This window comes from Hydra viridissima, unplaced genomic scaffold, assembly GCF_058129835.1.
Source record: "Hydra viridissima isolate aposymbiotic clone 2 unplaced genomic scaffold, HvirCarnegie_v1 scaffold_7, whole genome shotgun sequence".
Classification (NCBI taxonomy): Eukaryota; Metazoa; Cnidaria; class Hydrozoa; order Anthoathecata; family Hydridae; genus Hydra; species Hydra viridissima.
The window spans coordinates 6184501-6209310 of NW_028324306.1; the positions used below are offsets into that span (position 1 = coordinate 6184501).

Below are 24810 nucleotides of genomic sequence, written 5' to 3' on the forward strand. Positions count from 1 at the left end.
TATTTCAGGGGGTATTCGGAGGTAATTTTAAGCTTTGCATCGTTATAAATCTGAAACAAAGAGAGATATTTTGAAGAAATTAAAAATTTGTCGATGAACTTTGATCTAGTTTGTAATAGAAAAAAAAAATTATGATTAAAAGAAACCTAGTTCTAGGAAGGGGGAAGTTAGGAATTGGGTGGGTTTTGTTTGGCTCCAACTACCAGAATTTTTTGCTAGTCATCCTTATTCGACACCAGTAACGACATACTTAAAAGTTTAGTACGCCACATGCTTCTTAGTTACCTATCTTGAACAACAAAATTCCTGGGCACGCTCCTTTACACTTTAATATTCTTTGAATGAAGAATTATTTCTTGATGAAAATCAAAAAAAAATTTCTTATAATGTTTTGCAAGGTCTTAGAGCATGTTCCTATGCACCGTAAAGGTGAGTTTCCACTCATCCGTTTTAGCTACGGGAAAGGGAAAGGGATAGGAAAATTAATCACGTGAGCATACGTAATTTGTTATTTAATTTTGAAAATTAATCATTGCGCATGCTCACATGATTAATTTTCCCATCCCTTTCCCTTTCCCGTAGCTAAAACGGATGAGTGGAAACTCACCTTAATGGCTTAATATGCGGAAAACGATAACAACGATACTAAAAATACGAACGAGGCAAAAAAAAAACTTTTGATGCAATACGATTTTGGCTTTTCAAAAATGAGAACAAAATAACTTTAACTGAATTCGGTCGAATAAACAGTACCTTAAAAAAATTTTATAAGGTTTTTTTTGTTGCAAAAATCGAAAAATGAATACAGTCATTAAAGAAGGTTATCTTTATAAATGTGGGAAAAAATCGTATCAGGCAGGTCAATTTAAGTGCTACTCTTTAAAATAATGTAATAGATATGTTTATATTATAACAAATATATCTGGAATGATCTTACAGTTATATTTATGTAAATAAAAAGTTTAATCTTATTATGAAATACTTATTTTAGGCCCGACGTAAAAAATGGTTCATATTAACTGATTCATTTTTAAAATATTACAGCTCATCATCCGAGTTTAATGTAAGTCATTTTCGGATAAAGTTTTGTTATTATTTTATGTTTATCATGCAAATGATAATAATTAATGATAAAAGTTTAAATTGATGATAATAATTTATAATTATCTAAGAAGTTACTAATTAAATGTATATAACTGTCTAATGATTTTAACAATAATTAAGTTTTGTGTGTAAAAATGTTTTTAATACCAATTATATCTTAATGTACTAATGTTTTTATACCAATTTAATTCTTGTCATCTAGAAAATGTTTAGCAACTTTTTTGTTGTCTCTCAGTAAGTATAAATTTTAACAGCTACTTTTCATGAACTCTAACTAATTATCATTAGTTTCATAATATTTTATGAATTCTTAATGAACTAATTGTGCCACAGTCTGATTAACATTTATTTTTTGAAAGTAAGTATGGCTCTAAATGCTTTTACTTTGACTATATAGTGTAAAACAAATTTTATTAGATAAGTATCAGATAAATTATTATTTAAAATTTCTGTAATATCTATTGTTCTTTATAAAGAATTTTATTTAAATATAAATTCATATTACGGTAAAACAAGTAACTTTTTTAAATTTTTAAAATATACTTTTGAAGGAATCAAATCTGCTCGGAACAATTCCATTGGTTGATGTATGTTCACTTTTTTCATTTACTTTTAAGAACTATAAGTCTTGTGCAATCTTTATTTTGAAATAATAGTTTTTCTCTTAATTTTTTTTTGTAAGGTTCTTTCAGTAGCTCCTTCTAAAGGAATAAAGCATGGTTTTGAAGTTATTGCACGAACTCGTTCCTATTACTTGGTACATGTTTTGCAAATTTTTTATTTTTTCATTTTCATAAAGTTATTATTTTTGGGAGGTCCTATATTTGGTTGCTGTTTGTTTCTAGGCTGCAAAAACAGGTACTGAAAGAGATGGTTGGATAATAACTTTGCAAAGAGTTTATCAAGATAAAAGGTTGTCTATTGTACTATTTTAAAGAATATACTTCTTAGCCCAAAAATATTGTGTTTTTGAAACACTGAAGATTAAGAAATGTAAAAATGATTATGTCTGAGTATTATTTACAAAATTCAATCTGTCTTTAGCTTTTTTTTTTTTTTTTTTTTTTCAGAGACAAATCAACTGATGTGTTAAATCCTAAATTTGACTTGACTGAATTTTCCAAGAATAAACCTGATAAAAGTGGTTTTTAATTTTTCTTTTAAACAATATTTCAAAATGTTATTTTAACTGATAGACTTTTTTTGTTACACTTTTTTTTTTATACTAGTTTTGATCATTTGTTGTATCATTTCTTATTTATTAGGTTCTAAAGACAATAATGATTGGTTTTCTGAAAGCAAGCGTTTTCGATTCTCTTCAATTGATAGTGGTAACGAAAGTGATATTATTTTCAAACTCAGGTCTATCTCCCTGAGGGAAAGTGACTATGATGATAACAGCATGAACAGTTTTGTAAAAACACCTGTTAGTTTTCTAAATCCTGCACAAAGCGAAAGTTCTGAAGGAACAATTAAAGGAATGTATGAAGAGTTAGACAGTGAAATTACCAAATGTTATTCAGACGAAGATGAAGATGATGAAGTTGAAGCACTATCCACTGAGGGATTTAAACTCCCTGACCCAAGAGATGGTCCTTCTTATGCATTTTATATTATCAAAGACTTACTGAAAATTAATTGTTTGGAAAATGAAATTGATATTCTTGGTGAAACAACTTCCTCCTTACTTGAGTGTGATAAAGAAAATGGCCACGCTATAACATTATTAAAGGCATTTTTAGAACAGCATGGTAATATGTAGTGTCTTAAACTAAAACTTATAAAATATTAAATATGTAAAAAAAAAAGTTTTCTTTGATTGTGTTACCTTAAAATTTTGAAAAAGTTGTAACTTAGTTGTTGGTTGTTTTTTTTTATCGTTTTTTTCATGTTAAATTTGATATTTCAACTGTCTTTTATGCATGCCTATTTTTAAAGGATTTGATTTGATTTTTTATTTATTTATCAAGGTGTAATTGTGTTTTAAAAGCATCTTTCTTTACTGAGAGGTGCGCACACTGAATATATCAGACTAATACTACATGAAAATTTGTTCACAACTTCGACACCGACTATATATTTTCATCTGAGTTTGTAAAAATTATCCTGGAAAAGAGTAATTATAACAAAATAAAAACTTAAATATTTTTGAGTTTCTTTATGTAGGTTTTAAACTAACGTTATTGTGTTTTACACTAACGTTATTTTATTTTGTACTAACGGTATTGTGTTTTTACTAACGGTTTCGTGTTTTTACTAACGGTGTTGTGTTTTATACTAACGGTATTGTGCTTTATTCTAACGGTATTATGCTTTATACTAACGGTATTGTGTTTTATACTAATGGTATTGTTTTATACTAACGGTATTGTGTTTAGGCAGTTGTTTATAATCGAAAAAGGAAAGTTCAGGACAAGAAGGGAATTTAAGAGAATGTTGATTTGGGAGTGTGGGAGAAACAGATTCGTAAAATGCTTGGAATTTGTAACTTTTTTAATTACAGTGGTAAGAGAATTGATTTAAGTTTCTTTTGTGTTAACATTTTTGAAGTTTAGCACCAAAAATAATAGAGTCCGATAAATGATGACATAAGATAGAGATAAAATGTTACAACGCTAGTAAATTCAAAAATATATTAAACACCTTTTTAATTGATAAAAGCTAGTTTGAAAAACGATTTTTAGTCATTATTGTATTAATAGTAACTTTACAAATGTTTATGACTTTTACGTAATTAAAACAAATCAAAAATTAAGTTTTTTTCCACAGATTGAAGCTAAATTTCCAGATCAAATATCAATATTTATGTTATGAAAGTAACAGGTCTTTATTAGAGTTAATTGAACACACATGCGTTGAGTTGCTCATTAAATACTAAACCTGCTGGACAAGTAACACATCCTTGAGTAACACCTTCCCAACATGCAATATAGTGAAACGGATTTCCTGCACCTCCATTTGAGACTTTGTCAGCCATATTTCCCGAAAAGTTAGGTCCTCTAATGTGACAAATGTCTGGGCATAAATAGGTAGTGTGTGGTTTCCAGGATTCTGTTGTGTAACACGAATCTGTAGGTAACATAAAATTAGAATGTTAAAAACGTGTTCGTCATAAAAATAAATCTTATATCTATTATAACTCCATTAGTTTAATATTAGATTTTGAACCTGATTTTTAAAGTCAAAATTTGAATAATTATAACATTAAACTGAAAAAAATCATTTTAAAGCTAATTTTAAAATTTAATCGCAAGAAATAAACCTTCTTTTTTGTATAAACATTGGTTACAAGCTGGGCTAAAGAATAGGTTCTGAGGCCAGCAAGACTGACAAGAAGGAATTCCGTTTGAGCACTGCACAAAATCATGAGGATATCCAGCAATTTCGTAATTTCCGTCAACTTTATTGCTACACAGACTTGGCGGACCTAAAGAAGTAATGCAATAAAATTTTGAAAACTATGTATAATTCAAACATCCTAAAAGATAATCAAACAAGACCTAAAAACATACACGGAGGTGGTGAAGGTGTAGGTCCACCTTTAGATGAAAAAGAATAAATAAGTGTTGTTTCAGCTGAGGCTTTTGTCGTAACTACTGCTTCTGGTGTTGTCTCAATCGAGGCCTGAGTTGATGTTTCCCCCTGTGATACTTGTTCAGTGGATGTTGTTTCAGCTGAGGCTTTTGTCGTAACGACTGCTTCTGGTGTTGTCTCAATCGAGGCCTGAGTTGATGTTTCTGCTTGTGATGTTACTTCATTGGATGTTGTTTCAGCTGAGGCTTTTGTAGTAACGACTGCTTCTGGTGTTGTCTCAATCGAGGCCTGAGTTGATGTTTCTGCTTGTGATGTTACTTCATTGGATGTTGTTTCAGCTGAGGCTTTTGTCGTAACGACTGCTTCTGGTGTTGTCTCAATCGAGACCTGAGTTGATGTTTCTGCTTGTGATGTTACTTCATTGGATGTTGTTTCAGCTGAGGCTTTTGTCGTAACGACTGCTTCTGGTGTTGTCTCAATCGAGGCCTGAGTTGATGTTTCTGCTTGTGATGTTACTTCATTGGATGTTGTTTCAGCTGAGGCTTTTGTAGTAACGACTGCTTCTGGTGTTGTCTCAATCGAGGCCTGAGTTGATGTTTCCCCCTGTGATACTTTTTCAGTGGATGTTGTTTCAGCTGAGGCTTTTGTCGTAACGACTGCTTCTGGTGTTGTCTCAATCGAGGCCTGAGTTGATGTTTCTGCTTGTGATGTTACTTCATTGGATGTTGTTTCAGCTGAGGCTTTTGTAGTAACGACTGCTTCTGGTGTTGTCTCAATCGAGGCCTGAGTTGATGTTTCTGCTTGTGATGTTACTTCATTGGATGTTGTTTCAGCTGAGGCTTTTGTAGTAACGACTGCTTCTGGTGTTGTCTCAATCGAGGCCTGAGTTGATGTTTCCCCCTGTGATACTTTTTCAGTGGATGTTGTTTCAGCTGAGGCTTTTGTCGTAACTACTGCTTCTTGTGTTGTCTCAATCGAGGCCTGAGTTGATGTTTCTGCTTGTGATGTTACTTCATTGGATGTTGTTTCAGCTGAGGCTTTTGTAGTAACGACTGCTTCTGGTGTTGTCTCAATCGAGGCCTGAGTTGATGTTTCTGCTTGTGATGTTACTTCATTGGATGTTGTTTCAGCTGAGGCTTTTGTAGTAACGACTGCTTCTGGTGTTGTCTCAATCGAGGCCTGAGTTGATGTTTCTGCTTGTGATGTTACTTCATTGGATGTTGTTTCAGCTGAGGCTTTTGTAGTAACGACTGCTTCTGGTGTTGTCTCAATCGAGGCCTGAGTTGATGTTTCCCCCTGTGATACTTTTTCAGTGGATGTTGTTTCAGCTGAGGCTTTTGTCGTAACGACTGCTTCTGGTGTTGTCTCAATCGAGGCCTGAGTTGATGTTTCTGCTTGTGATGTTACTTCATTGGATGTTGTTTCAGCTGAGGCTTTTGTAGTAACGACTGCTTCTGGTGTTGTCTCAATCGAGGCCTGAGTTGATGTTTCTGCTTGTGATGTTACTTCATTGGATGTTGTTTCAGCTGAGGCTTTTGTCGTAACGACTGCTTCTGGTGTTGTCTCAATCGAGACCTGAGTTGATGTTTCTGCTTGTGATGTTACTTCATTGGATGTTGTTTCAGCTGAGGCTTTTGTCGTAACGACTGCTTCTGGTGTTGTCTCAATCGAGGCCTGAGTTGATGTTTCTGCTTGTGATGTTACTTCATTGGATGTTGTTTCAGCTGAGGCTTTTGTAGTAACGACTGCTTCTGGTGTTGTCTCAATCGAGGCCTGAGTTGATGTTTCCCCCTGTGATACTTTTTCAGTGGATGTTGTTTCAGCTGAGGCTTTTGTCGTAACGACTGCTTCTGGTGTTGTCTCAATCGAGGCCTGAGTTGATGTTTCTGCTTGTGATGTTACTTCATTGGATGTTGTTTCAGCTGAGGCTTTTGTAGTAACGACTGCTTCTGGTGTTGTCTCAATCGAGGCCTGAGTTGATGTTTCTGCTTGTGATGTTACTTCATTGGATGTTGTTTCAGCTGAGGCTTTTGTAGTAACGACTGCTTCTGGTGTTGTCTCAATCGAGGCCTGAGTTGATGTTTCCCCCTGTGATACTTTTTCAGTGGATGTTGTTTCAGCTGAGGCTTTTGTCGTAACTACTGCTTCTTGTGTTGTCTCAATCGAGGCCTGAGTTGATGTTTCTGCTTGTGATGTTACTTCATTGGATGTTGTTTCAGCTGAGGCTTTTGTAGTAACGACTGCTTCTGGTGTTGTCTCAATCGAGGCCTGAGTTGATGTTTCTGCTTGTGATGTTACTTCATTGGATGTTGTTTCAGCTGAGGCTTTTGTCGTAACGACTGCTTCTGGTGTTGTCTCAATCGAGGCCTGAGTTGATGTTTCTGCTTGTGATGTTACTTCATTGGATGTTGTTTCAGCTGAGGCTTTTGTCGTAACGACTGCTTCTGGTGTTGTCTCAATCGAGGCCTGAGTTGATGTTTCTGCTTGTGATGTTACTTCATTGGATGTTGTTTCAGCTGAGGCTTTTGTAGTAACGACTGCTTCTGATGTTGTCTCAATCGAGGCCTGAGTTGATGTTTCTGCTTGTGATGTTACTTCATTGGATGTTGTTTCAGCTGAGGCTTTTGTCGTAACGACTGCTTCTGGTGTTGTCTCAATCGAGGCCTGAGTTGATGTTTCTGCTTGTGATGTTGCTTCATTGGATGTTGTTTCAGCTGAGGCTTTTGTCGTAACGACTGCTTCTGGTGTTGTCTCAATCGAGGCCTGAGTTGATGTTTCTGCTTGTGATGTTACTTCATTGGATGTTGTTTCAGCTGAGGCTTTTGTAGTAACGACTGCTTCTGGTGTTGTCTCAATCGAGGCCTGAGTTGATGTTTCCCCCTGTGATACTTTTTCAGTGGATGTTGTTTCAGCTGAGGCTTTTGTCGTAACGACTGCTTCTGGTGTTGTCTCAATCGAGGCCTGAGTTGATGTTTCTGCTTGTGATGTTACTTCATTGGATGTTGTTTCAGCTGAGGCTTTTGTCGTAACTACTGCTTCTGGTGTTGTCTCAATCGAGGCCTGAGTTGATGTTTCCCCCTGTGATACTTTTTCAGTGGATGTTGTTTCAGCTGAGGCTTTTGTCGTAACGACTGCTTCTGGTGTTGTCTCAATCGAGGCCTGAGTTGATGTTTCCCCCTGTGATACTTTTTCAGTGGATGTTGTTTTAGCTGAGGCTTTTGTCGTAACTACTGCTTCTGGTGTTGTCTCAATCGAGGCCTGAGTTGATGTTTCTGCTTGTGATGTTACTTCATTGGATGTTGTTTCAGCTGAGGCTTTTGTAGTAACGACTGCTTCTGGTGTTGTCTCAATCGAGGCCTGAGTTGATGTTTCTGCTTGTGATGTTACTTCATTGGATGTTGTTTCAGCTGAGGCTTTTGTCGTAACGACTGCTTCTGGTGTTGTCTCAATCGAGGCCTGAGTTGATGTTTCTGCTTGTGATGTTACTTCATTGGATGTTGTTTCAGCTGAGGCTTTTGTCGTAACGACTGCTTCTGGTGTTGTCTCAATCGAGGCCTGAGTTGATGTTTCTGCTTGTGATGTTACTTCATTGGATGTTGTTTCAGCTGAGGCTTTTGTCGTAACTACTGCTTCTGGTGTTGTCTCAATCGAGGCCTGAGTTGATGTTTCTGCTTGTGATGTTACTTCATTGGATGTTGTTTCAGCTGAGGCTTTTGTAGTAACGACTGCTTCTGGTGTTGTCTCAATCGAGGCCTGAGTTGATGTTTCCCCCTGTGATACTTTTTCAGTGGATGTTGTTTCAGCTGAGGCTTTTGTCGTAACGACTGCTTCTGGTGTTGTCTCAATCGAGGCCTGAGTTGATGTTTCTGCTTGTGATGTTACTTCATTGGATGTTGTTTCAGCTGAGGCTTTTGTAGTAACGACTGCTTCTGGTGTTGTCTCAATCGAGGCCTGAGTTGATGTTTCCCCCTGTGATACTTTTTCAGTGGATGTTGTTTCAGCTGAGGCTTTTGTCGTAACTACTGCTTCTGGTGTTGTCTCAATCGAGGCCTGAGTTGATGTTTCTGCTTGTGATGTTACTTCATTGGATGTTGTTTCAGCTGAGGCTTTTGTAGTAACGACTGCTTCTGGTGTTGTCTCAATCGAGGCCTGAGTTGATGTTTCCCCCTGTGATACTTTTTCAGTGGATGTTGCTTTAGCTGAGGCTTTTGTCGTAACAACTGCTTCTGGTGTTGTCTCAATCGAGGCCTGAGTTGATGTTTCCCCCTGTGATACTTGTTCAGTGGATGTTGTTTCAGCTGAGGCTTTTGTCGTAACGACTGCTTCTGGTGTTGTCTCAATCGAGGCCTGAGTTGATGTTTCTGCTTGTGATGTTACTTCATTGGATGTTGTTTCAGCTGAGGCTTTTGTAGTAACGACTGCTTCTGGTGTTGTCTCAATCGAGGCCTGAGTTGATGTTTCTGCTTGTGATGTTACTTCATTGGATGTTGTTTCAGCTGAGGCTTTTGTCGTAACGACTGCTTCTGGTGTTGTCTCAATCGAGGCCTGAGTTGATGTTTCTGCTTGTGATGTTACTTCATTGGATGTTGTTTCAGCTGAGGCTTTTGTCGTAACGACTGCTTCTGGTGTTGTCTCAATCGAGGCCTGAGTTGATGTTTCTGCTTGTGATATTACTTCATTGGATGTTGTTTCAGCTGAGGCTTTTGTAGTAACGACTGCTTCTGATGTTGTCTCAATCGAGGCCTGAGTTGATGTTTCTGCTTGTGATGTTACTTCATTGGATGTTGTTTCAGCTGAGGCTTTTGTCGTAACGACTGCTTCTGGTGTTGTCTCAATCGAGGCCTGAGTTGATGTTTCTGCTTGTGATGTTACTTCATTGGATGTTGTTTCAGCTGAGGCTTTTGTAGTAACGACTGCTTCTGGTGTTGTCTCAATCGAGGCCTGAGTTGATGTTTCTGCTTGTGATGTTACTTCATTGGATGTTGTTTCAGCTGAGGCTTTTGTCGTAACGACTGCTTCTGGTGTTGTCTCAATCGAGGCCTGAGTTGATGTTTCTGCTTGTGATGTTACTTCATTGGATGTTGTTTCAGCTGAGGCTTTTGTCGTAACGACTGCTTCTGGTGTTGTCTCAATCGAGGCCTGAGTTGATGTTTCTGCTTGTGATATTACTTCATTGGATGTTGTTTCAGCTGAGGCTTTTGTAGTAACGACTGCTTCTGATGTTGTCTCAATCGAGGCCTGAGTTGATGTTTCTGCTTGTGATGTTACTTCATTGGATGTTGTTTCAGCTGAGGCTTTTGTCGTAACGACTGCTTCTGGTGTTGTCTCAATCGAGGCCTGAGTTGATGTTTCTGCTTGTGATGTTACTTCATTGGATGTTGTTTCAGCTGAGGCTTTTGTAGTAACGACTGCTTCTGGTGTTGTCTCAATCGAGGCCTGAGTTGATGTTTCCCCCTGTGATACTTTTTCAGTGGATGTTGTTTCAGCTGAGGCTTTTGTCGTAACGACTGCTTCTGGTGTTGTCTCAATCGAGGCCTGAGTTGATGTTTCTGCTTGTGATGTTACTTCATTGGATGTTGTTTCAGCTGAGGCTTTTGTAGTAACGACTGCTTCTGGTGTTGTCTCAATCGAGGCCTGAGTTGATGTTTCCCCCTGTGATACTTTTTCAGTGGATGTTGCTTTAGCTGAGGCTTTTGTCGTAACAACTGCTTCTGGTGTTGTCTCAATCGAGGCCTGAGTTGATGTTTCCCCCTGTGATACTTGTTCAGTGGATGTTGTTTCAGCTGAGGCTTTTGTCGTAACGACTGCTTCTGGTGTTGTCTCAATCGAGGCCTGAGTTGATGTTTCTGCTTGTGATGTTACTTCATTGGATGTTGTTTCAGCTGAGGCTTTTGTAGTAACGACTGCTTCTGGTGTTGTCTCAATCGAGGCCTGAGTTGATGTTTCTGCTTGTGATGTTACTTCATTGGATGTTGTTTCAGCTGAGGCTTTTGTCGTAACGACTGCTTCTGGTGTTGTCTCAATCGAGGCCTGAGTTGATGTTTCTGCTTGTGATGTTACTTCATTGGATGTTGTTTCAGCTGAGGCTTTTGTCGTAACGACTGCTTCTGGTGTTGTCTCAATCGAGGCCTGAGTTGATGTTTCTGCTTGTGATATTACTTCATTGGATGTTGTTTCAGCTGAGGCTTTTGTAGTAACGACTGCTTCTGATGTTGTCTCAATCGAGGCCTGAGTTGATGTTTCTGCTTGTGATGTTACTTCATTGGATGTTGTTTCAGCTGAGGCTTTTGTCGTAACGACTGCTTCTGGTGTTGTCTCAATCGAGGCCTGAGTTGATGTTTCTGCTTGTGATGTTACTTCATTGGATGTTGTTTCAGCTGAGGCTTTTGTAGTAACGACTGCTTCTGGTGTTGTCTCAATCGAGGCCTGAGTTGATGTTTCTGCTTGTGATGTTACTTCATTGGATGTTGTTTCAGCTGAGGCTTTTGTCGTAACGACTGCTTCTGGTGTTGTCTCAATCGAGGCCTGAGTTGATGTTTCTGCTTGTGATGTTACTTCATTGGATGTTGTTTCAGCTGAGGCTTTTGTCGTAACGACTGCTTCTGGTGTTGTCTCAATCGAGGCCTGAGTTGATGTTTCTGCTTGTGATATTACTTCATTGGATGTTGTTTCAGCTGAGGCTTTTGTAGTAACGACTGCTTCTGATGTTGTCTCAATCGAGGCCTGAGTTGATGTTTCTGCTTGTGATGTTACTTCATTGGATGTTGTTTCAGCTGAGGCTTTTGTCGTAACGACTGCTTCTGGTGTTGTCTCAATCGAGGCCTGAGTTGATGTTTCTGCTTGTGATGTTACTTCATTGGATGTTGTTTCAGCTGAGGCTTTTGTAGTAACGACTGCTTCTGGTGTTGTCTCAATCGAGGCCTGAGTTGATGTTTCCCCCTGTGATACTTTTTCAGTGGATGTTGTTTCAGCTGAGGCTTTTGTCGTAACGACTGCTTCTGGTGTTGTCTCAATCGAGGCCTGAGTTGATGTTTCTGCTTGTGATGTTACTTCATTGGATGTTGTTTCAGCTGAGGCTTTTGTAGTAACGACTGCTTCTGGTGTTGTCTCAATCGAGGCCTGAGTTGATGTTTCCCCCTGTGATACTTTTTCAGTGGATGTTGTTTTAGCTGAGGCTTTTGTCGTAACTACTGCTTCTGGTGTTGTCTCAATCGAGGCCTGAGTTGATGTTTCCCCCTGTGATACTTGTTCAGTGGATGTTGTTTCAGCTGAGGCTTTTGTCGTAACGACTGCTTCTGGTGTTGTCTCAATCGAGGCCTGAGTTGATGTTTCTGCTTGTGATGTTACTTCATTGGATGTTGTTTCAGCTGAGGCTTTTGTAGTAACGACTGCTTCTGGTGTTGTCTCAATCGAGGCCTGAGTTGATGTTTCTGCTTGTGATGTTACTTCATTGGATGTTGTTTCAGCTGAGGCTTTTGTCGTAACGACTGCTTCTGGTGTTGTCTCAATCGAGGCCTGAGTTGATGTTTCTGCTTGTGATGTTACTTCATTGGATGTTGTTTCAGCTGAGGCTTTTGTCGTAACGACTGCTTCTGGTGTTGTCTCAATCGAGGCCTGAGTTGATGTTTCTGCTTGTGATATTACTTCATTGGATGTTGTTTCAGCTGAGGCTTTTGTAGTAACGACTGCTTCTGATGTTGTCTCAATCGAGGCCTGAGTTGATGTTTCTGCTTGTGATGTTACTTCATTGGATGTTGTTTCAGCTGAGGCTTTTGTCGTAACGACTGCTTCTGGTGTTGTCTCAATCGAGGCCTGAGTTGATGTTTCTGCTTGTGATGTTACTTCATTGGATGTTGTTTCAGCTGAGGCTTTTGTAGTAACGACTGCTTCTGGTGTTGTCTCAATCGAGGCCTGAGTTGATGTTTCCCCCTGTGATACTTTTTCAGTGGATGTTGTTTCAGCTGAGGCTTTTGTCGTAACGACTGCTTCTGGTGTTGTCTCAATCGAGGCCTGAGTTGATGTTTCTGCTTGTGATGTTACTTCATTGGATGTTGTTTCAGCTGAGGCTTTTGTAGTAACGACTGCTTCTGGTGTTGTCTCAATCGAGGCCTGAGTTGATGTTTCCCCCTGTGATACTTTTTCAGTGGATGTTGTTTTAGCTGAGGCTTTTGTCGTAACTACTGCTTCTGGTGTTGTCTCAATCGAGGCCTGAGTTGATGTTTCCCCCTGTGATACTTGTTCAGTGGATGTTGTTTCAGCTGAGGCTTTTGTCGTAACGACTGCTTCTGGTGTTGTCTCAATCGAGGCCTGAGTTGATGTTTCTGCTTGTGATGTTACTTCATTGGATGTTGTTTCAGCTGAGGCTTTTGTAGTAACGACTGCTTCTGGTGTTGTCTCAATCGAGGCCTGAGTTGATGTTTCTGCTTGTGATGTTACTTCATTGGATGTTGTTTCAGCTGAGGCTTTTGTCGTAACGACTGCTTCTGGTGTTGTCTCAATCGAGGCCTGAGTTGATGTTTCTGCTTGTGATGTTACTTCATTGGATGTTGTTTCAGCTGAGGCTTTTGTCGTAACGACTGCTTCTGGTGTTGTCTCAATCGAGGCCTGAGTTGATGTTTCTGCTTGTGATGTTACTTCATTGGATGTTGTTTCAGCTGAGGCTTTTGTCGTAACGACTGCTTCTGGTGTTGTCTCAATCGAGGCCTGAGTTGATGTTTCTGCTTGTGATATTACTTCATTGGATGTTGTTTCAGCTGAGGCTTTTGTAGTAACGACTGCTTCTGATGTTGTCTCAATCGAGGCCTGAGTTGATGTTTCTGCTTGTGATGTTACTTCATTGGATGTTGTTTCAGCTGAGGCTTTTGTAGTAACGACTGCTTCTGGTGTTGTCTCAATCGAGGCCTGAGTTGATGTTTCTGCTTGTGATGTTACTTCATTGGATGTTGTTTCAGCTGAGGCTTTTGTAGTAACGACTGCTTCTGGTGTTGTCTCAATCGAGGCCTGAGTTGATGTTTCCCCCTGTGATACTTTTTCAGTGGATGTTGTTTCAGCTGAGGCTTTTGTCGTAACGACTGCTTCTGGTGTTGTCTCAATCGAGGCCTGAGTTGATGTTTCTGCTTGTGATGTTACTTCATTGGATGTTGTTTCAGCTGAGGCTTTTGTAGTAACGACTGCTTCTGGTGTTGTCTCAATCGAGGCCTGAGTTGATGTTTCCCCCTGTGATACTTTTTCAGTGGATGTTGTTTCAGCTGAGGCTTTTGTCGTAACTACTGCTTCTGGTGTTGTCTCAATCGAGGCCTGAGTTGTTGTTTCCCCCTGTGATACTTGTTCAGTGGATGTTGTTTCAGCTGAGGCTTTTGTCGTAACGACTGCTTCTGGTGTTGTCTCAATCGAGGCCTGAGTTGATGTTTCTGCTTGTGATGTTACTTCATTGGATGTTGTTTCAGCTGAGGCTTTTGTAGTAACGACTGCTTCTGGTGTTGTCTCAATCGAGGCCTGAGTTGATGTTTCCCCCTGTGATACTTTTTCAGTGGATGTTGTTTCAGCTGAGGCTTTTGTCGTAACGACTGCTTTTGGTGTTGTCTCAATCGAGGCCTGAGTTGATGTTTCTGCTTGTGATGTTACTTCATTGGATGTTGTTTCAGCTGAGGCTTTTGTCGTAACGACTGCTTCTGGTGTTGTCTCAATCGAGGCCTGAGTTGATGTTTCTGCTTGTGATGTTACTTCATTGGATGTTGTTTCAGCTGAGGCTTTTGTAGTAACGACTGCTTCTGGTGTTGTCTCAATCGAGGCCTGAGTTGATGTTTCCCCCTGTGATACTTTTTCAGTGGATGTTGTTTCAGCTGAGGCTTTTGTCGTAACTACTGCTTCTGGTGTTGTCTCAATCGAGGCCTGAGTTGTTGTTTCCCCCTGTGATACTTGTTCAGTGGATGTTGTTTCAGCTGAGGCTTTTGTCGTAACGACTGCTTCTGGTGTTGTCTCAATCGAGGCCTGAGTTGATGTTTCTGCTTGTGATGTTACTTCATTGGATGTTGTTTCAGCTGAGGCTTTTGTAGTAACGACTGCTTCTGGTGTTGTCTCAATCGAGGCCTGAGTTGATGTTTCCCCCTGTGATACTTTTTCAGTGGATGTTGTTTCAGCTGAGGCTTTTGTCGTAACGACTGCTTTTGGTGTTGTCTCAATCGAGGCCTGAGTTGATGTTTCTGCTTGTGATGTTACTTCATTGGATGTTGTTTCAGCTGAGGCTTTTGTCGTAACGACTGCTTCTGGTGTTGTCTCAATCGAGGCCTGAGTTGATGTTTCCCCCTGTGATACTTTTTCAGTGGATGTTGTTTCAGCTGAGGCTTTTGTCGTAACGACTGCTTCTGGTGTTGTCTCAATCGAGGCCTGAGTTGATGTTTCTGCTTGTGATGTTACTTCATTGGATGTTGTTTCAGCTGAGGCTTTTGTAGTAACGACTGCTTCTGGTGTTGTCTCAATCGAGGCCTGAGTTGATGTTTCCCCCTGTGATACTTTTTCAGTGGATGTTGTTTCAGCTGAGGCTTTTGTCGTAACGACTGCTTCTGGTGTTGTCTCAATCGAGGCCTGAGTTGATGTTTCCCCCTGTGATACTTTTTCAGTTGATGTTGTTTCAGCTGAGGCTTTTGTCGTAACTACTGCTTCTGGTGTTGTCTCAATCGAGGCCTGAGTTGATGTTTCTGCTTGTGATGTTACTTCATTGGATGTTGTTTCAGCTGAGGCTTTTGTAGTAACGACTGCTTCTGGTGTTGTCTCAATCGAGGCCTGAGTTGATGTTTCTGCTTGTGATGTTACTTCATTGGATGTTGTTTCAGCTGAGGCTTTTGTCGTAACGACTGCTTCTGGTGTTGTCTCAATCGAGGCCTGAGTTGATGTTTCTGCTTGTGATGTTACTTCATTGGATGTTGTTTCAGCTGAGGCTTTTGTCGTAACGACTGCTTCTGGTGTTGTCTCAATCGAGGCCTGAGTTGATGTTTCTGCTTGTGATATTACTTCATTGGATGTTGTTTCAGCTGAGGCTTTTGTAGTAACGACTGCTTCTGATGTTGTCTCAATCGAGGCCTGAGTTGATGTTTCTGCTTGTGATGTTACTTCATTGGATGTTGTTTCAGCTGAGGCTTTTGTCGTAACGACTGCTTCTGGTGTTGTCTCAATCGAGGCCTGAGTTGATGTTTCTGCTTGTGATGTTACTTCATTGGATGTTGTTTCAGCTGAGGCTTTTGTAGTAACGACTGCTTCTGGTGTTGTCTCAATCGAGGCCTGAGTTGATGTTTCCCCCTGTGATTCTTTTTCAGTGGATGTTGTTTCAGCTGAGGCTTTTGTCGTAACGACTGCTTCTGGTGTTGTCTCAATCGAGGCCTGAGTTGATGTTTCTGCTTGTGATGTTACTTCATTGGATGTTGTTTCAGCTGAGGCTTTTGTAGTAACGACTGCTTCTGGTGTTGTCTCAATCGAGGCCTGAGTTGATGTTTCTGCTTGTGATGTTACTTCATTGGATGTTGTTTCAGCTGAGGCTTTTGTCGTAACGACTGCTTCTGGTGTTGTCTCAATCGAGACCTGAGTTGATGTTTCTGCTTGTGATGTTACTTCATTGGATGTTGTTTCAGCTGAGGCTTTTGTAGTAACGACTGCTTCTGGTGTTGTCTCAATCGAGGCCTGAGTTGATGTTTCCCCCTGTGATACTTTTTCAGTGGATGTTGTTTCAGCTGAGGCTTTTGTCGTAACTACTGCTTCTTGTGTTGTCTCAATCGAGGCCTGAGTTGATGTTTCTGCTTGTGATGTTACTTCATTGGATGTTGTTTCAGCTGAGGCTTTTGTAGTAACGACTGTTTCTGAGCTCTTTGTAGTTGTTATCGCATCCGATTCTTGGTCTGTTATGTTAATAGAGTTTAGAAGTGCATCTATTGTTGTTTGAATTGAGTTAGTTGTTGAATTTGAAATGTTGATAATTGGAAGCGCATATTGACCTGTGTATAAAGATTTTTTTTTTTAGTTTGAATGATCACAGTTCTACAACACCCATTTAATTTTTTGGTTAATGTTCCTCCCTTGTTAATAAACTCTGTCTTACCTGCTATAAAAACTGAGATTGCAAGAATTATATTCATGATTTTTCTTTTTGTGATTATGATGTGTCTTTTCTGTGATTATAATGAGTTATTACCTATTTCTGATGAACTTTAACTTTTATTTCTACCTTTTGTTTGTGATAATTTTTTTTGAGTATTTTTTTTAGCTTATTTTATACCGTTAGTTGATAATTCCTAATTGTTTTTTGGGATAATAGACGGTACAGTAATTTACTATGGCTCCTAAAGAGGAAATCATAAATTTTCAATTGATTAGTTGTTCTTAGTGGTTCTAAATTACTTAGACGTTTTGACTTGTTAATTAACTTTTGTTTCAGTAAGAGGAAATTACGGATTCGGGAAAATCCATAGTCTTTTATAAATAGATGGTTTAGGCATTTTAAGCACATCAACTTTTTAGCTCGTCAAAATACGTCAGTATTAAATGCAATTCTTTAGGTATGCTGAAATAAGCGTTTGAATTAAAATATCAGGATGATTTTATGGCTTATTGCATTTTAATTGATAGGGATTCTTAAAATATATTAAAACAATGATTTTATAATATATATATGATATCATGATATATCATATAAATTATTATAAAAATAATTTGATTTAAAATGATTATTTAAATGTAAGAGTTATTTTACATAGAAAGACTTAGCATTTTATATTAAAATAATAATAATAATAATAATAATAATAATAATAATAATAATAATAATAATAATAATAATAATAATAATAATAATAATAATAGTAATAATAATAATAATAGTAATAATTATAATAATAAAAATTTAAAGAATTGTAGATTATTGCGTTTGAAGTTTTTTTTGCATATTACACTATAAAACATATACAGCATTTTAATTTAATTGTCTGACTGCTACAGAAAGCTATTTATGATTTAAAAAGATTACATGTTCATAATTAGTTTATTTTTATATATTGCCTAATTTTATATATATTTTGTCATTTTTCAGTCTAATATTAAAATACTTTGTTAAGGAGAATTTATTTCTTTATTCCTTTAGTTAAAAGTGAATCAGCTTATGCTTCCTCACGAATTTTTTTTTTTTTTTTAATGTTTTGGTTAGATAGAGGTCTAAAAATGTAATGAGCTCAATATCTTTAGGTATCTTAGGTAGGAGCGGTTATTTTTGGCTTCATCGCGTGAAAAATAACTGCTTAATTGATTTAGAATTATCTAGATCGTTTGTAACATATTATATTGAATTTGCACCACATATATGTTATACTGTAAGCTTAGTTATCGAACAAAGAAACTTTTGATGAAAGTGAATGTTATTGCAAAATTGATCGTGAGCCTAGGGAGAAAACCTCAATACAAAAACAATCAAGACCTTGTTTTAGGGATTTTTTTAACATTTTTAACTTTAGTTTCAGCTAAGGCTTTTGTAATAACGACTGCTTCTGGTGTTGTCTCAATCAAGGCTTGTGTGGTTGTTTGTCCTTCTGATACTGTTTCAGTGGATGTTATTTCAGTGAATTCCTTCCAATGAATTCTAAAACATTTTTTTGGACAAACTTTAAAAGAGACATAAGGTCTACTTAGCCATTCTGTTTTTACCAACAAAAATAATGCCCATTTACCTGTATTCTAATATTGGTTCTTTGCCGTAGTTACCTCACAGCAATATCGAAATTATCGTTGTGGAGAGTTAAATTCGACATTCAATGAGAAGTCGTAAAGCTCTTACGAATTGTAAACCAATTGGCTTGACATTCTTATCTATTACCAATTTATTTAAATTTCATCAATTAGGTTTTTTTTGCGTTTTATTTTATATAAACAAAAAAAAATGAAGAAAAAATCCAAAAAGATGAAAATGAAGGTGAAAGATCGATAGGCATTTAGAGGACTACTCTGAAAAGACCGATATAGAAACAAGTGATGAACGTACGGAAAGTTTTAGAGCGATTAATAAAAATAAATTTGACAGAACGTGGAAGATTCGAAAGTTTTGCTACTAATAAGTGTGAGACTACGTAATGTGTGAGATACAAAGTGTGAGTCCAAGTAATGGATTCCGTAAATGCACAAAATAATGATGACGTCTTTAAGGTTTGTGAAAATTTGATGCTTGCGATGGAAAGGTTTATTTGCAGATTCAAACTAAACTTTTTCAATCTTTTTTTTAAAGTTAAAAACTATTTTTTAAAAATGTTTTTCTTTTTTTTTTTTTTTTTTCTGTTTTCTTAAAGCAAAGCAACATCGAAATAAAAGGTGGGAACATAAAAATCCACGATAAGAAAACACGTTATAAGAATTTTCTCTTGGCAGAAAATGTCTTTCGGAAAAACATTAAATACATTTTAAAATCCTAATTTAAAAGCTTCTATGAAAAGACGACGCGGAGAACGCATCTTGAAGATCTCAGCTAGCCTCGGTTATATTGAGTCCATCAAACAAGCACGCGTTCAATTGTTCGTTAAACTTCAAACCTGCCGGGCACACAACGCATCCTTGAGTAACGCCTTTCCAGCAACCAATGTAGTGGTACGGATTTCCTGCACCACCGTTTGAAACCTTGTCGGCTATGTTCCCAGAAAAGTCCGGCCCTTTACTGGGGCAGACGTCTGGACATGGGTAAGTAGATTGCGGCTTCCACGACTTTGTTGTGTAACAAGAATCTGAAATAAGGAATATTAAGTTATGAAACTAACTAAGATACATACTTTTAGAATAAAAAAAAACGAACATCTTTTAAAATCTTGTCTGGTGAAACATCATCCTAGTTCATTCAGTATCAAATGCCTGAGTGTTTTTCTTTTTTTTGTTGTTTTTTTTTTTGTCTGTTTTTTTTTTGTTTTTTTTTTTCTGTTTTTTTTTTTTCTGTTTTTGTTTTTTTTTTTGTTTGTTTTTGTTTTTGTTTTTTTTCATTTTTGCGTAACTAAACTTTTTTCGAGATTTTAAAAAGCGCCATGTAAACAACAAAAAACGCCACTCGCTACCTTCTTTTTTGTATAAACATTGGTTGCAAACTTGACTGAAGAACAAGCTTTGAGGCCAGCAGGATTGACAAGAAGCAATTCCGTTTGAGCATTGGACGAAGTCGTGCGGATAACCAGCCATCTCGTAGTTTCCGTTGGATTTCCCTTTGCAAAGACTTTGCGCACCTAAAGAGATGATAAACAATTTTAGTGCTTGTTTCTTTTAAAAGAGCGTTTTGAAGCGTTGTCCTAAAGTGCAACGGTTTACTCGTTTGTACTAAAGTACGCACATGGGGGTGCAACGGGTGTAGGTCCGCGTTTTGACGGAGCTGGGTTTGAGCTGCCTTGCTCTTCAGCGGGTGTAGTTTCAACGGCATTTGAAATTGCTTCTGTGTTGCTCTCAGTCACAGCAGGTGCGCTTGAAGGCAAACCTTTAGTAGTCTCAACTGCTTCTGGCGTTGATTCGATCGAGGGTGGCGACGTTTCGTCTGGTCCTGGTATGGGCTCGGTGGTGCTTTCAGGTGCTGCTTCGGTGACATCGACTGCACTTGATGCAGTTGGAAGAGCGTTCAATCCTGAAAATGTAAAGCAGTCATGAGGCTCATTTAAATCAAGATAGCAGTCGCAAGTTTTTGAAATCGGAGAAAGATGAAAGAGCTACCAGTGAGAAAGAAAGCTTAAGAATTTGAGATATTTAGAAAAGATCTATCGCAATTTGTATTTGCAATAACAATCTAGTTACCTGAGCAAAAGATTAAGGCGGTAAGTATAATGATCATTTTTGGTGATTTCTTCTCTTTTTTTTTTTTATTTTTTCAATAAACTGTAGTTATGCAGAAGTTGCTTTTCCTTCTAACTTTGACTTTTTGATGAATGCTGATCTCAAACCTATTTATGTAAAGTGTTTCATAACAGTTAATTACCATATAATTTTTTAGTATTTAAAACTTAATTCGTCTTGCGCCTTCCAATAGCTTCCGTCTGACTTTATAATCCAGGAAATTAATCTTGCGTCAGCTCTCGGACTGTCAGTGCCCAGATATTATTTCTTTTACTATTTTCATTTAAAAAAGAGAAAAATTTTTTATACAAAAAGCAACAATAAACTTAGACTGCGTTTGAATTACATGCTGTAAATAAAATCATTAAAAACCATTTTAATGATTTTAAATTTAAGCAAAATAAAACTACTTATGTACTTGATGTACATAAATAGTTTTAATGTAGAGAAACAAAATTTTGAGTACGAAAATAAATAAAATGTTTCGCTCTTTCAGTTTTTTTGTTTGTTTGTTTAGCTATACTTTCATATATATTTAAATGTTTCTCTTATCAGTATTTTTATCACTTTATCAGTATTAGGCAAAAAAAAAAAAAAGGTTTTTGTATCGTGGAAGGAAAACGATGGAAATTTTAAACATAAGTTTTAGTTTTCACTCAACTCAAAGATTTTACTCATCGAGCAATCAGTTTTTACTACTCATTGAGCAATCAGTTTTGGAAGAGAAAAAGAAAAGAAAATATTTTTTTGGATACGCGTTTTAAGATATCGGGTTCCAGAGTTATTTTGGGAAAGAACTTCAACGATGTTAGGAGAAGATATTGCGTGTTAATATTTGCATTTGAAAAGTATTAGAAAATATATCTGAAGTTTGTATTGAAGTTAAAAGTTTGGAAATATTTGTTAAGCTCTGTAAAAGACACAAGAACAGAAATAAGTATTACTATTTCGAATCTAGAGTCATTACTATTAATTGCATTAAAATTTTGTTATTAAAGCCCTGGCATAATTTTGAAGGAGCGTTCCGAATGGTTTTGTTTGACTCCACCCGATGTAAATAACTTCTTCAAAGTTCTCTATTTAATGCTTTATGTCCACTATATCAAATTAAAGTCTCTTTTTGTAAATGCTATTTTTGTCTTCTAAAATCTTATTTATTGTTTCCAGGTTTTGGCCTTAACTGAAGTTCATCATTAGAAACGATTTTTTTAAATGGTTTTCGCATTAATCGTTTCACAGACAAAATAAAGCGTTCCCAAAAGACTTTTTTTATTGCGTACTAATGAGCAAAAAAGCTGCCTGGTACTAAATGAAGGTTGATTGATTAGGGTACTTGCACATAATACAACACTCGTTTTATACATAAACATAGTCACTTTCAAGATTAATTCTCTATAACTGGGCACATTCCAGGTAACTTGGTAGAGCATTTATTAATGGACTGCTTCTAATTCTAATTTTAAAAAATTTAATTCATTTGTCTTAATTTGAATAAAATTAATAATTTATTCTTTTAAAGCTTTAAATAGGTAATTGCAATTAAAATCAAGTTTGTAATCATGAGTATATGAACGAAGTTTCGTTAAAACTATTTTTTGCTAAGTTGCATTTTTTTTGTCTGAAGTGTAAAACTTTCCGTAAAACTCAAGTTTTTTTCGTTACTCGATTCGACGTTTGATCCCATTCTTTTACCATTACTGGTATTGACTATATTTAGCCGTTACAGATTTCCTGTCCTAGCGGGCCAGTTGACGGGTATTAGCAGGCTAGTAACTCTAAATGAGGCATAGACATCTTTATTGAAGGTTTTTATTTTATTTTTGAGACTTTTTTTTTCAGAATTCATAAGAAAAAGAATTCATACTCGCGTTTGAAAAGCCATGAAATTCAATCCTCAACATTCTAGATTGTATTCTTGTATCCAGACCCGTTGAGAGAGGGGGAGGTTGACGGGGATTTCATTCTAAGCCTCCTACTTCCAAAGATCCGTTATTTTTTTAGCGTCATATACTAACGTTATTATTCTTATCATCTTCAAAAATTATTTTTCTTTGTGGTTTATAGCCTGACTAGGTTTAGATCGTTTAGATCATTTATTTTTGATAAATTTTTTTATGGCAGAAACAAAACAGAAATCTAAGAATATCAATGTCAAACTCAATTTTTCAATTAAAAAAACAACAACAAAAAATTTCTTAAACTCATGTAATAAAAGTAATACAAGACAACTTTGATAGAAATACATATGATATTATTGTATATTACATATAATAAAAAAAAATTAGGGTTTCTGAATTAATTGTCAAGTTTTAGCTGTGTTAGTACTTAATTGGCCACCATTTGTTTTTTATGACTTGTGCATTTAGAAAGCATATTATCTACAAATCTTTTTAATAAGTCATTTGGCAAAGCATTCAAACCAACAAGAAGAATTAGTAATAGTTCATCTTCATTTGTTGCCGTATGATCTTTCAATTTTCTATCCAATATAGACCAAAGGTATTCTATTGGATTTAAATCAGGAGTCTGTGCTGGCCAAGACATAACTGGAATCAAATTAGGTTCAAGATGTTATTTATTTAACCATGCTGTATGTTTGGGATCGTTATCCTGTTGAAAGATATAGTCACCATTAGGAAAAAGTTCTTTTATACTTGGTCCAAGTTGATTAACTAAGGTTTTGTGATACAAATGCTAGTCCATGCTGGCCTTTCACTCGGTAAAGTTTTCCAACTTAGTATGCACTAAAACAACCCCAAACATTAGTCTTTTTGTCATGTTTAATGGTTTTGTGGCATGTTTGGTGGTGGAACATTTCCCCAACTAATTTCCAACAGTGAGATCGACCATTATAAAACAAGAAGAAAGTAACATATAACTTTAGCCTATTGTTCACCTGTCCAATTTTTGTTCTCAATGCACCACTTTAATCTTTTCTTGCAATTTCTTGCAACTAACAAATGGTTTTTTATTTGCTTTCCAGAAAAAAATTCACTTAATACTTTTATTTGACAAAATATTGTCCACTTTGAGATATTAGTAAGGTTCAACTCTAGTTTTATCTCAGAACATGTGATTTTACGATCTTTTTTGACAGCGTCAAAAAAGTAGCGATCTTCCTTTTTTAAAGTTTTAGACTTTTTCCCCGATCCAATAGACCTTTCAGTTTTACCAGTGCGTTTATATTTCTTCACCAATCTACTATTTGTTGAGTTTAGCCGTTTAAATCGTTTTCCAATGCTTCTATGAGACTCTCCCTGGTCATCAATTTCAATAGTTCGTCCAAATAGTTCGTTCTATATCCGAAAGTTGTCTTCTAAAATATTAAATGTGTCCCTATTATTCCGTATTTTTAAAGATTTTTTTATAAATATTAACATATATAAACATACATCTTCTGTTCTGAATTTTTCACTGCCACATTTTATACTTAAAATCAAGAAAAAATGTTAGTGTGGCTTTTTTTTTGCACCCCACAGCATATCTAAGGAAAGTGAGAAAAATATAAAAATTATAAACAATCCATATTAATAGAAGCACATCTAGAAACCATTTTTAATATCAAATTATCGGTATCGATAATATCAAATATCGATATTGATAAGTATGTACCAAAAAAACGAAGATGTAGTTTTTGTTTAAGAAATTAAAAAAAAATTTCTTACTTCTAGAAAAAAACTTGAAAATATTCGATGATTCGATTTTTATTATTTGCTCTCACAAGAAAGTCAGCACAGCTTAAACTTCATTGTTCTTAGAGTAGTAAGTATATGTTTTAAAACTGTATTTATTTTGTTAAGCTAAAAAGCTCTTGATTCAGACGATGGGGAGAGTTTGACCATAAAAATCATATGTGACTCAGACAGCCCTCGTGTAACATCACTGCATTTAACTATTATTTTGTGATATTTCTATAATTGATTTCATATACATTTTAACATTTTGTCATACATTTATTACATTTACATATATATACATAAACTTTATTGTATTTGAATATATATACATAAACTTTCTTTTTTTTTTGTTTTTTTTAAACAAACATTATGAATATATTTCTTATATATATAAATTATTTCGTACGTAAAGAAAATTTTTTTTCTCTATTTTTTAAACTAGAACATGTTCAATTAAAAACCACCTGAGGGAACTCGGATTTAATTTATTAAAATCAATTGAAGTTTTATGCTTTAATTAGCTAATAAAATTCCTTACATTGCATATTAAATGTGGCCCAAAAACATTTTCATTGCGCATTTTTATTAACTGCCGTTGCTATGTAGTAATGTTGGTTGGGTGTCGATATTGCGATGAAAGTAAGTTAGCACGATGTAATAAGTCGGT

At 36.4% G+C, this 24810-nt stretch overlaps 2 protein-coding genes across 4 annotated transcripts in view; both read left to right on the forward strand.

Annotated features, from left to right (window-relative positions):
• LOC145184698 (uncharacterized) overlaps positions 1-24810 on the forward strand; it is a 37963-nt gene that overhangs the window by 7777 nt on the left and 5376 nt on the right. The window contains exon 5 of the mRNA XM_090094283.1: positions 19969-20268. Within this exon, the coding sequence (XP_089950409.1) occupies positions 19969-20268 (300 nt within the window). The remainder of the gene's footprint in view (positions 1-19968; positions 20269-24810) is intronic.
• On the forward strand, positions 580-21206 carry LOC145184811 (uncharacterized). 3 transcript variants are annotated; one of them, XR_016454014.1, is made up of 9 exons: positions 580-855; positions 992-1063; positions 1656-1691; positions 1787-1861; positions 1950-2017; positions 2175-2248; positions 2370-2855; positions 3483-3609; positions 18957-21206. XR_016454014.1 is itself a non-coding variant. In XM_090092627.1 (8 exons), the coding sequence occupies exons 1-8, from the start codon at positions 799-801 to the stop codon at positions 3494-3496; spliced, it is 882 nt and encodes a 293-aa protein (XP_089948753.1). In that variant the 5' UTR covers positions 580-798; the 3' UTR covers positions 3497-3668. The 3 variants fall into 3 exon arrangements, 2 of the variants coding, with proteins under 2 accessions (XP_089948753.1, XP_089948754.1); XM_090092627.1 differs by lacking the exon at positions 18957-21206 and having other exon boundaries at positions 3483-3668; XM_090092628.1 differs by lacking the exon at positions 18957-21206 and having other exon boundaries at positions 581-855; positions 2175-2245; positions 3483-3668.

Excerpts from the sequence above, each read along its gene's own strand:
- LOC145184811 (XM_090092627.1), top strand. The coding sequence starts at position 799 with ATGAATACAGTCATTAAAGAAGGTTATCTTTATAAATGTGGGAAAAAA. Across the intron at positions 1,692-1,786 it reads GAACAATTCCATTGGTTGAT|GTTCTTTCAGTAGCTCCTTC; the intron begins GTATGTTCACTT and ends TTTTTTTGTAAG. Across the intron at positions 2,249-2,369 it reads GAATAAACCTGATAAAAGTG|GTTCTAAAGACAATAATGAT; the intron begins GTTTTTAATTTT and ends CTTATTTATTAG.